Raw genomic sequence first — 12413 nt, 5'->3', positions numbered from 1 at the left:
AGGGGAAACATCTTCAGTCAATGGAATTTATTTAAAAAAAATGTTTTAATAAAAGGTATCCGTGCAACTGTATGTTGCAACTGCAACATATGTCCGATACTTAAAGCAAACTTTTCAACAGTTTAGAAATTTTTTTTAGCTATCAATTTCAACCATTTATTTAAAACTATAACGATTTTACCTGTTTATCCATTACTTGAACTAAACTGTTTATTACTTTTAACTAAATATTTCAACTGCTAATTTTATAAACTCAATGTACCAAGTACCCCGAGTTGGGAATCGCTGCCCTAAGTTGTAAGCTATACAAACCAAAAGCTAAAAGTATCTACTAACCACATATATTAACTAACTAATTTTTATGATAATGATGGGGCGTATATAGGATGCGCCAAAACCACCTGTCAACATTGTACATTGTACAATATTTAGTTTTCAGCTGTACTGACCTGGGATCTCCAGCTCATTACTGAATGTGTCTGCTTTAAATCCACTCAACCAGGGTGAGTATTCCTTCAGGTTCCCGGGTTCCTTCTGAAATCCACGCATGGATAATGCCAGATCCTCCACCTGTCGCAAAAAGCTTTTTTCTTTTTTCTTCTCAAACAGCTTGCTGCCTTTAGGTCCCAGCAGTTTCTCCACATCTTTTGCAAATTTCTGTTAGATAGAAAAAATGGCTGATATGAACCTCATAATAACAGAGTATAACAAGTGTTGTTGCTTAGGAGCTGCACCTATAATGTGTAAGGCTGTATGTGTTTTTTATGTTTTCAGTCTTTTTGCCAGTCTACTACCACTTCCAACAACACAAAAGAGCGATTTCGTGACAGTTTTTGTCAGTTGCTGTCATATGTCTTGTCTCTAGTATGGAGCCCCAAACTGATATATGTAGTAAAAGGTTACCAGACAAGTCAGAAGTATAACTGCATGCACCAATAAATACTATTGTTGGATAAATAATCAAAATGGAGTGTAAAAGGCATAAAAATGTTATACTTTTCCTTTCAATTGGTTTGTAAAAGTCAATAAGGTATTTATTTTTTTCATTTACTAATTGACAAAACAAATAAAAGCATATTATTTATCTCCTATGTGACCAGCATGCTTTGGCCGCCTTTCATCATAAAACTACATCAGCCTGTGTATGCAATGTTAATCATCCTCATACTGTATTTCATATTGCTGAGGCATCCCTGTATAAAATCTTGTAACAGAAGTTCAAGCATTTTAGCCAGCAAGCTAATGTATTCAGTTAGATTGTTTTCTTAACTTGTTGACTTGACATTTTATCAGTTTTGGGGATTCATACTCTGGGAGGTCCCTCATAGTAAAAATCTTCTGGCATCTAAATGATGCATTTTCAAATTGGAATAATGTGAAAAAGAAAGGAAACTGAAGAACTGAGAAGTTAGCATGTGCAGGAATAATCACTCTGAAAGACACAGCTGAAAAGACAAAGGAAAAAATACAAACACACAGATACAAATGTGAAGAAACACAGACTTGAATAAAAACATAACAAACTGAGTTTTAACAAAAGAATGAAAAGCACTCTCTTGTAGAGTATACTACATGCCTTTGCTGTACAAACAATAAAGAGATCAAAGTAAACTACAAACTTGGATGAATTTTTTGCGAAACATTCCATGACCGCCTGTGTTACGATCCCCAAGTGAAGAGTGCATCTCATCATACATGATGCCCATCTGCTTCTTGTCAAAGCTTGTTTTTTCCAATTCATTTTTCACACCATCCCACCAATCCTGCATGGGACAAAGGACAATAATCAATTACAAGCCAAATTCCACTAGGTGGCAGCTTCATTAATCCATCCATGTTTAAATTTTTAATTATCACCTTAAAAATCATATCAGGGTTTGTAAGCTGCTGCAGTGCATCCACAAAGTTCTTCACAGCTCCACCCTTATCCAGTTTGCTCCTGAGCCTGTTGATTCACACAAAAGATCTCTGAAATGCATAGGAATTTAAGGAGTTTATTTTAATCTTTATAAGGCACATTAGGCAGTTTACCTGTTAACAAACTCCTGCTGCTGGTGTCCTCTAGCGGAGTCCTCAAACTGGTAACTCTCACTGCTGATCATCAGAGCGTAAACCAGTGCTTGAGGGTAGCACTCTGCTATCTGCCCAATGCAGTGCTGCACTGCCACAGCTTCCGGCTTGTCCAACAAGGCGACCATTTGACTGATCCAGCTAATCAGCATCCAGCAGGGAACTGACATCATCTACACATGTAAAGATATTACTATGACTTAGTACAACTAAAACACATGTACATTATATTAGACAGCATCAAATCAAACTTCAGACTCACTAGAGCAATGATATAGTGTTTTACTACCAAAGCCTAAAAATGTTTGTTGTCCATCATTTTTCATTGTCATCTAAAAAGATGTACGTCTGGTTCACAGGAGAATTTCAGTTGTAACATCGGCAAACCAAATTATGGCAGTACTCTTGACTGACTAATCAGCTTCCCTATCCAGAATAGTATTTCTAAATCCATAATATTACTGAAATTTCTTGACCAGGGAGAACCCAGCTAACAAAGCTTACTATAACTAGAAAATAACCCAAGAAAAAAATCCAACTTTTGGGAAATATTCCTGATCATTTTCTGGCCAAGGTATAGATGAGGAGATTGATGCCACTCTCAAATCTGTCTGTTAAATATGAAGCTAAAGCAAGCAGCATCAAGACTGGAGACAGGCAGCAGATTGGCAAGATTTCATATATAGTTGGATGAAATTAAAGGAAAATTTTATTTTGAGTAAAATTTTGATTAACAAATCTTCATATAACATCACTAGTGTGATCATTTGCACACAACCAAGAAATAGGTTGAAATATTTTGGCAATTATAAAGTGTGATGAACTGTATTAGTGTGTGTTTACTCTCCACCCACTGCACATACCTCTTTTGTCATGAGGTCCAGTGTCTCAGAGGGGTAGGACTCAATGATCTGCAGCAGACGGGGGAACTTAAGGCGAGCTTCCTCTGAGTTCATCTTCAGAGCTTTCAACATGCTCTCCACGACATGAACAGGTAGTGCCAACATGTCTGGAAATTGACTTTCTGTATCAAAACACAAGGAAATAACTGGTTGATGCAAGAAGCGCAATTCTTAAATTCAATTCCTAAATTCCTTAAGATACCCACACAAGAACACACTGGAAAATCCAGCTTTCCCAAGTTAGGTATCCCATTTGTGTACTGTATATGAGACCATTGTGGATAGTGTCACAATTCAATGAGCAGGTGTATGGACTAAACCTGCCCATTAATAAATTCAACAAAGATACCGTTTTTCAAAGTATTATCACTCACCAGTATCACTCTGCTCCTCCTCTCGCAGTCGTTTGTCACAGAAGTTAGCCAAAGCCATGTATGTCTCAATGATGCTGCTGCTTTCCACACAGTCCTCAGTATAAGACTGAAGCTCTTCATCAGCCTTTCTGGTAGCATCACACAGCAACTTCAGTGCTTGTAACTGCAGCCCAACTTCCACTTTCTGCAGAGTAAACAGGTTTTGGTGAATAAATGCCTTGAACTCATTTGCATCGACAATTTGTACATTTTTAGGTTTCGATTTAAAACTACTAAAATCGTCTGTGATCAACAAAGTACAGCCTTTGTAATTCAGAGACGTGAATCATTCTTCTGCTCCTGTGATTTGCCTGCAATTTGTTATTTGGATAGCACATAAGCAATTCAAAGAAGACACAAATGCCACCTGCTCTAGTCTGACTATATGCAATATGTTTTCTATTAGTTTGCAAATAATTAGAAAATATAAGTAGATTACCTTTGGATTGTCACTGGGCCAAGCAGCTCCAGAAAGCTTTGCAACTCTTTCCGCTTTGTCTGCGTCAATAGTTCCCAGGACTGAGGGGCTTCTGCCTACAGCTGTGGCCAGGATGTGGAAAGACGTACCCTGGAGTATCTTTTGATATCTGAATACTTTAGCTGTGGAACTCTGACAGTCAGCCTGAAGGTCATCTACAGAGATAAAAGACCTGACATGAAACTTACGCAGTTCTGGTTGACATTTTCATCAATTCGTCAATTTTGTCAATGCAATTTTGCCACTGAGTGACATCGCTTGAGGCTTTATACAACTTTTTCCACATATGCAGTAGTACTCCCCTAGACCTGTAAACACACTTCAATATGTAAAATTGGTCGAATTACTCTTTAAGTGTATTACATGATCAGAAAATCTGGCGAGTCAGTTAAAGCCGTCTATCATTCTCAGTTGTGTAACCCTTAAGATAATGTACCAGAATCCTTTTCCCAGCTTACCCAAGAGTGGGATAGCCTTCAGCATGGCACTGATTTGATCCACAGGACCCTGGGTCTGGCTGCGCTTATGGTTGTAGCGGCTAAAACTGTGAACCCACCGCAGAAACCAGCCTCTGTTTGTTTTAGCCTCTTTGTGAAGATCCTTCAGCAGCTTGGTGGCCACAGGAAAGTTATTCTGAAAACAACATTCATGTTCCAAGGTCAGTTTCTGGTAAAGAAGTGACAGCACAAAAAAGTGACTCCCACAGTTGTTTTCTCACCTGCTTCCATGCACTATCAGCCATCTGTAGCTTCATGTTGAACTTGCAGTTATTCACTAATGTGTCAATGCCACCTGCTGGGTCTTCTGAACCGTCCACCTCCATACTGTCACTGGGAGCCTGGCCTCTCAGCTTTTCTCTGATCTTGTCCAGGAAGAAACATCTGAGAAGTAGAGGTCACATTTGATACTGTGTCACAATTTGTTATCTGAGATGTTAAGATTGCCGCGAAGAAAACAGCATGTCAACACTCACCAAACTCGGATCATACTATAAAATTAGGCAGTTCTTATCAAATATGAGTCCAGATTTTGTTACTGCATAGCCTTGCTGTACTGCATGTGTGGCTTCAAATGTTTTTTTTAGTGTACTGTTTAGCTGTGTATCTAGAATGTTTATGACCAGACAGCCACTTTATCTGCTTTGTTATTTTCTTGTGTGTTTTGTTCAGGTGTGGATTATTGAAGTGTAGGCCCCAGGCAAATGTCTTTTCGAGGTGGAGCTGTAATGTTAATGTAATGCTGAACAGTTTAATGAATAAAAATGCATCACATGTTTTTATCTTGTAAATCAGTAAACTTAATCTAAAAAAATATCAGCCCACAAAGCTGGGGCAGCAGCCCATTTGTTATTGTTTTATAATGATACTTGGCTTGCCCAATCACATACTTGTTCAGAACAGGGCGGCCCTGTACGCTTACTATGCACGTTGCTTAAGGCCTCTCAAATTACAATAGAGTCCACCTCTCCCTCATGTCAAAGTGGGTGTCAATGTCTAAAACTGGATCAAAGGATGAAGTGAAACTGTCCTCCTGGTAACTAAAAGAAGAGGAATGAAAAAAAAAAAAGACCATGCAGGCAACTGTGGGAACGGCAATCAGGTTAACTCGTATTCTCTCCAACTTTGATGTCAGCAAATAACAATTACATTATTTGCACACGACTGCTGCTGTCTACCAGTGGATGGTTTTTTTATTATTGTGTTGATGCAAACAGAGAAACGTGTTCTTTATCACTGACCTAACTAAGTCTTATCTAGGCCAATTAACCAGAAGGAGGTCATGCTATTTAATTGTTATTAATGTTTGAAGAGGTAGGGATGATTATTTATTGTTTATTACTCCTTCAAGGACCTTTTCCACGTTTTAAATATCAACTTGTTTAATGTTTACACTTTTACAACTTCAGTGCAGATGACAATTATATTGATTTAGCGTTTAGTGTGTTTCTTTTTTCCTTTCTTCAATTTGTGTTAATATATTGTTTATATAAATTTGTTCAATTCTCTCATCCTCACTGCAGTCTAAATATTTCCATCTAATACTGTCTTTCTTAGAGCCTGTCAGTGTTATCACACATGAGGTGGTTTTAAAAGCACATTGTAGTGATTAAAATGTGTTTGCAGCTTCTCAAATTACACAGGGAGATTTCTTAGACGCAAACGCTATTGAGAGAAGATATTAAAAAACAATTTCTGCATTTTGGTTTTGGTGGACTGTGAGCTACATTCCAACATACAGGTACTGATGAATCATTGCCCGTGTGCTGTGTTTTCCAGGTGGCATGCACCAAGTAATAAATGTTATCAAACTGATCTCCTGCACGTGTCTCCTATAGAAATTTTCGGGTAATGATTGATCAGCACAACACACTATTTAAGGCTGGGATCAACCGAGAAACTACAAAGTAGAACTGCACAGACTGCCACTATGAGAACTGAGATGATAATGTGTTGTCCACTGTTGCTGCTGATCTGCTCTCTCTGCACGGCTCAGCTTCAAACAGAGACTGACAATGAAATTATTCCACTTGGAGAGAAAACTGAACCCCAGAGAAGAGAACCAACTCATGCTTCTGACCACCAACGGACCTTTACACAAGACATCGATGCTGTGCTAAAAGAGATGAACGATTCCTTGGCTGAACAGAGACTGGAGATAAGGCTCTTACAGAGAGAAAATGCAGGTACAGTAGTATAATAATCACTGCTCTGTAACAGGAAGTTATTATTATAAAATGCAATAGCAGCTCATCGGCAAAGAACAGAGAAATATTTCTTAACATTTAATCTTTATTTTCAGCACAAGCAGCTAAGCTGAGACAACTGGAGTTGCAAAGGACTGAGGTGAACAGGCTAAAGCAACAGCTGCGAGGTAATGAAAAAAAAGTTATTTGCCAATTTATCATAGTTTTCATAGCAGACAGTGGTTTATTTCATATTGCCACTTTTTCGATGAATTTTACCTGATCACCATTAAAGCCAGGCAAAAGGTAATTTAGAAACATGCTCATCAGTCACTTTAAACAAGTATTTTTTTTCTTTCTCAGGGAACCGGGTGGCTTTCTCGGCTTCTATGTTGGCCTCATCTGACTCATTTTACGGACCATTTAACAGACAAACTACTCTGGTTTTCAGAAACGTCTTCACAAACATTGGAAATGCCTACAACCGATACACAGGTACTCAAATAAAATAAATAAATAAAATTCTTTTGACTTTTTGGCCATGTTGACTTCAATCTGGTTGACAGATGTGTTAATGTACATTCACTGAAAATAAAAATGTCCCACAGGTGTTTTCACTGCACCAGTGAGAGGAGCCTACCACTTTGAGTTCTTCATAGGAGCACGTGCACATGGTCCTCCTACAGCTGCCGTGTTGGTCAAGAACAGAGAGGCTATTTGTATTGCATATGAGCATCATAGATCATATTTTGAGAGTGCTGCTAATGGCGTCACACTGCTTCTACGGGCCGGAGATGTTGTTTTTTTGCGTCTATGGGAACGCTCGTGGGTTTTTGACAATAAAAATCGCCATAACACCTTTAGTGGTCATCTGCTTTTCACCATGTGAGCAGTAAACAGGCCTTTTTCTTCATTTACTGTATGTGATAGCCATGCACATGTCAGTACTTCTCAATTTGAGTGACATCATTTAAGCTGATTGAGCAACAACAACAATCTTTATGATAAAAACATGTTAATGATTTTTTTCTTCTGCATCGCTTTCTTAATATGCATAAAAATACACAGTGATGGACAGTGAGAGAATACTTTAACATGAGATTAAGGAATTGCACTAATCCATGAGAAAATTGTAGAAATGTTTGCTTTGTTGTTAAGTATCTTGAAGTACTTTATCAGTACCTGCACATTTAGGTCTTACTGATATTTATCCCATATTTGAAGGCTGCACAAAGTTCCACAGCAAAACTCATTTGTCATATTATATACATTATTATTGTGTTGTATTAAAATAAAAGCATAAACATATTATTTCATTACTGTCTGTTTTCCTCAACACATGATACATTTTGTTTCAAAATGAAATGAAACAAATTTTGTGATATCCGTTTGGCAGTACAAAATGTACAATTCATCAAATGTATTGTTATGGTAACAGAATGGTTAGACCCACTACTCAAACATAAATTTCACTTTCATATGCATAGTGTCATTATATTGCAATTTAAACTGCTTTAGTCTCAATAATAAGTGCAACAAAGACTGAGACTTTTGCCCCTATATATATATATATATATATATACAGTATGTATGTGTATATATATATATATATATATGTATATATATATATATGTAAGATGTGCAGGAGCAGATCTGATCCATGGAGGCCCCACCCCCCAACATACAGGACCCAGAGGATCCACTATAAAATGCTCTGGTGCCAGACACCACAGGACATTCTCAGGGGTCTTAAGTCCATGTCTTGACAGGTCAGAGCTGTTTTGCCTGCACAAGGGGAACCTTCACAATATTAGGCAGGTGGTCATAATGTTATGCCTGTTCGGTGTATATGACAGCCCAAGTAAACAGTATGTACCTCCTGGTGACAGCAGTTCAAGATAAGAGATTGGAAAGTGGATATATATTTATTTGATATTAAAAATTGAATTAAAAATGCCGAAATGGTTAAAACAAATAACAAATAAATATTTGTTAATATTGCAATATTTGCAAAATCTGACCATTTTGGCGCAAATTTGGAGGGGATTGGAGGAATGTTGCTTTCAGGGATCACTAACTCACAGACAAACAGACACACACATACACACTAACCACTCTCTGAGTATAGTAGTAGGATTTGCAAGCTAAATACGCAAACTATTTTCCTACCGTGACGTAATGATGTCATCCCATAAGTTCACTGGATCCACTTTAGCATCAGGATACCGCTCAGTCCATAGTCCGATGAGCCGCTTGAGGGAGCTCAGAGACACTAATTAAAGACACAATGAATATTAGTACATTTTGAGAGTGGGACAAATGTGTTTTTATTTAAAGTATTAACCAAGATTTTATAGATATAGACTAGAATAACCCTTATAAAAAAGAGGAAATAACTACTTATTTATTTGTTCTATTTGTTATTTGGTTCTTTACAGTTATTTGAGTTTTTAAAGATAATAACTTCTCTCACCCTCTCCTTTAATGAACAGCAGGAAGTCCTGGATTTCAGTCAAGGCCTGCACTGACTGCAGGGTGGTCAGCCGACTTTGAGTCAACAGCGTATCTACACTAGAGTAATTCTATAGGAGGCAAAGAGATTAAACAGTGCACAATAAATGAATGAATGATCTTTGTTGTTTTAAAACTTTGAGGTGACAGACAGAAAGGATGTGTAACAGCAGACCTCCATAAAGAGCTGCATGGCATAGTTTGTGTAGTATTTGGCGCGGTCATAGTCCTCCTGCAGGATGTAGAGCAAGCTGAGCTCTTGGCTGTAATGACTCTCCAGCAGCTTTTTGCGTTCCTCCACCCTCATGGCTTTGTCAATGAAGCTTAGAAGAGTTTGGTCTGTCTCACCCAATTGCAGCTGCTTCAACATGCTGCGAATCACATGCTGCAGGTACATGTCCTGGAACAAAAACGCAAAAGACTTGAGTGAGAAAAGCATTCCAACTCTGGTGCATAAACTTGATACTTTCAAAGTGACATCATTTACATGCCATTGAAGGCTGAGATTACAAAATGTAGGTTTTCATTTCAAGTTAATGCCTAATTGAAAGCCATTGGTTGGAATTAAAACCTGCAGGACGTCAGCTCTCCCTGGTACATGACTAAGAATTTCCACACTGTGAAATCTCAGATCTATCACCTGGTAGAGTGGCTCTGACCACATCCTCTCAAGGTTGGGTGGAGAGGCCTCATCTATGTTCACAGTGGAGCAGTACTGAAGAGACTTCCACTCAGTCAGATGACTGTAGGCGTCCATAGCAGCTATTTCCCAGAAGTCCTTCTCAGACTCAGTGGGCTCACCATCATCCCAGTGCTCAGTGTTCAGAGCCTGCCAGTATGGAGAAAATATGAACTTTTGACTACAATGCTACACACAAAGCTAACAATCTAGTAAAACTACATGAATCAACTGCCATGTTGCCTTCTGTAAGCACTATGCTGGACTTAATGTATTGGGAAAAACAATACCTCATTGTATAGCTTCACAGCTTCTGCAAAGTCAGTGTTGGCTTCGGCTTGAAGCGCAGAACAGGTTATCGACTTGGTCCCAACTTTACCACCGAAGATGCCGCGCACAACATCATAATCTTCCAGAGATCTATAAAGCCTGGAGAACAGAGGGAACAAAGAGCAGTTACATTTATCCAAAGGTAATTTATCTTTACATGTAGAGGAGCTCCTGATAGCTACAATCTGACAAAATGTGAAGGGTCAGAAATAAGGTCATGAATGTGTTCATGTTAATGTCTCTGTTGGAAAAAAGACAGTGAACAGCTTTTAAAAAAGACAGCATCAATGCATTGATTAAATTAATACACTGTCACTGCTACTGGCTCCAGGAGGCGATCTGAGGGGAGATGACGTCCCCCTTGTGCGCAAAATAACCAAAATGTAACCCATTGTTAACCTGCTTTTACTCCCCACCAGTCATCTTATGTGATGCTACTCAGCCAATCAAATCTGTGCATCAAGGCAGTAGTGGGATAGATAAGTATACATACAGGGAGAAGAGATAAGAGACAACAGTTAGAGAAATAAATGAGTCTGACAAAGGTAATTTCACATGGCGTGCTCTAAAAAAAGAAAAGTAGATGGCAAAAACAGACCCTTTCATCAAGAATGGACCGATTCTTACATGTTCATTCTTCCGAGCAGGAGTTCAAAACCTGCAAGTCTCATATCTGAGACTGTGGTGATTATTTCAAGTGGGAATGTGAAGCGCCACTACTACACAAAGCATAGAGCATCTTTTGAGCAAACATACCTACTTAAATCTGAACTGAGGGCAGAGAAAATAAAAAGTTTTATATGGCACTGAATTAAAGAATCGCCAACTGACTATAATCAGCCATATACAGTACCTTCAACACAGGTATGATGAACCTGAACTATCCAGGGAAGACCACCTTGTTTGGTGTGTACAAATGCACCTTAAATCAAAAGTTTATTGTGATATTAACCTCATATAACACGCTGAATTACAGCACACAACAGAAACACAAACACTTATTACCTTATTACAAGCCAGCACTAATAGAACCAGTATCAAGCTAAACAAAATATAATACCTTGCGAGGTGGATCCATTTTTTGGTGTCTGGTGGGATTTCTTTGCGTCCTCGTGCTCGTTTGGAAGGAGGTTCATCCTGGCCACCAGCATGCAACAAGCCCTCTTCCAGCAGCAGGATGCCCGAGGGTTGCTGGAGACTCACCAAGCAAGTGGAGCTGATGGCTGCTGGATCGAGCTGCTGCAGCTCCTTATTCTGGTAGCACATGTCCTAAAAACACAACCAGTAGAGTGTTACTTATATGTAATTTAAGAGTGTTTTGCGAAAGATTTCTTACTTGCTAAAATACAGTGTCACTGTGGATGTAAATGTGATCAATGTAGTGACACTGAATGCCACTGAAATTGTACAGATTCAAGACCCGCTTTAAGAATCAAAATATTTAATAGATTCTAAAGGTCGTACCTGCACACAAGCTATGAATGGAGGGAAGCAGAGGGAACTCTTGCTCAGGAATGTATTCATGTTGGCCCGCAGCTCGTCTTTAATCCTCGCGCTCTCCCCTCTTGGTTTGTGTTTTTCCATTTCTTGGAGGATACCAGCAAACAGGGAGCTAAACAGCTGTTTGGCTAAAAGTGGATCTCTCTGCAAAGAAAGAAATCCATTAACTTTCATCAAAGGTGATTTATGTTTTACATTAATTTATTTAAGTATATATACAGCCTGACCATTTTTTGGGAGGAGCAGTGGCAGTTTTACCTGGGCTAGTGCTTGAAGGGGGGCGATAAGGCTGCTGTATGAGATCTGGATGTCTGGAAAGTCTCCCACTCTGTAGTTACGATAAAGAGTCACCTGCGCCTCTTTTCGCAGCCTTTGATCAGCTTTGTCTTCCTGTGGGACACCGAAAAAGAACCACTGATAGTTAGAGACACTGGCAGTTCAGAGAGGAAAAATACGGCTCAGCATACTGGTTCCTGCATGTTTCATACCTTTTTCTGCCTTTGTTGTTGAATCTCTTTTTGTGCATAGTTCAAGCTGACTTTCTCCTGATCCTTGAGAAATCTGCGTCTCAATCTCAGGATGTTACTACGTTGCTCGTTTTCTGCTGTTGAAATATTACCACAAAAAGATATTCACATTAATAGAATTTAAATTAATTTTAAATGTTTACTTCAAAAACAAATGTGATTGTTGTGGTAGTTAACAGAACATCTAAGAGTTATGAATGACACGACAAATTTCTGATACAAACAATCATTCTACAGTGAAGTCTTGAAACCAAGTTATTGAAATCATTAATACAAGAATAGCAAGAGCATTTATGGGCCCTTTTTTGTGTAAAGTTAGA

General features: G+C 38.6%; 2 protein-coding genes across 4 annotated transcripts in view; one reads left to right on the top strand and one right to left on the bottom strand.

Moving 5' to 3' along the window:
- Positions 1–12413, bottom strand: part of prkdc (protein kinase, DNA-activated, catalytic subunit) — a 40432-nt gene that overhangs the window by 4741 nt on the left and 23278 nt on the right. The window contains exons 60-77 of the mRNA XM_084340159.1: positions 12055–12170; positions 11825–11956; positions 11531–11710; positions 11127–11335; positions 10027–10165; positions 9698–9886; positions 9233–9457; positions 9020–9128; positions 8716–8818; positions 4582–4744; positions 4322–4496; positions 3825–4018; positions 3347–3530; positions 2934–3094; positions 2032–2243; positions 1858–1945; positions 1620–1763; positions 450–657 (exon numbers count right to left, since the gene is read on the bottom strand). Of these exons, the coding sequence (XP_084196285.1) occupies positions 450–657; positions 1620–1763; positions 1858–1945; positions 2032–2243; positions 2934–3094; positions 3347–3530; positions 3825–4018; positions 4322–4496; positions 4582–4744; positions 8716–8818; positions 9020–9128; positions 9233–9457; positions 9698–9886; positions 10027–10165; positions 11127–11335; positions 11531–11710; positions 11825–11956; positions 12055–12170 (2931 nt within the window). The remainder of the gene's footprint in view (positions 1–449; positions 658–1619; positions 1764–1857; positions 1946–2031; positions 2244–2933; positions 3095–3346; positions 3531–3824; positions 4019–4321; positions 4497–4581; positions 4745–8715; positions 8819–9019; positions 9129–9232; positions 9458–9697; positions 9887–10026; positions 10166–11126; positions 11336–11530; positions 11711–11824; positions 11957–12054; positions 12171–12413) is intronic.
- Positions 4482–7728, top strand: LOC311249263 (complement C1q-like protein 2). 3 transcript variants are annotated; one of them, XM_084340161.1, is made up of 5 exons: positions 4482–4521; positions 6357–6546; positions 6663–6734; positions 6910–7041; positions 7155–7728. In XM_084340161.1, exons 2-5 carry the CDS (start codon positions 6486–6488, stop codon positions 7433–7435), a joined length of 546 nt encoding a protein of 181 aa, XP_084196287.1. In that variant the 5' UTR covers positions 4482–4521; positions 6357–6485; the 3' UTR covers positions 7436–7728. The 3 variants fall into 3 exon arrangements, with proteins under 3 accessions (XP_084196287.1, XP_084196288.1, XP_084196286.1); XM_084340162.1 differs by lacking the exon at positions 4482–4521 and adding an exon at positions 5921–6208; XM_084340160.1 differs by lacking the exon at positions 4482–4521 and having other exon boundaries at positions 5921–6546.

Source organism: Pagrus pagrus (assembly GCF_965226575.1).
Source record: "Pagrus pagrus genome assembly, chromosome: 20".
Classification (NCBI taxonomy): Eukaryota; Metazoa; Chordata; class Actinopteri; order Spariformes; family Sparidae; genus Pagrus; species Pagrus pagrus.
Note: the sequence above shows the minus strand (reverse complement) of the source record. Positions and strands in the feature narration are given on the sequence as shown.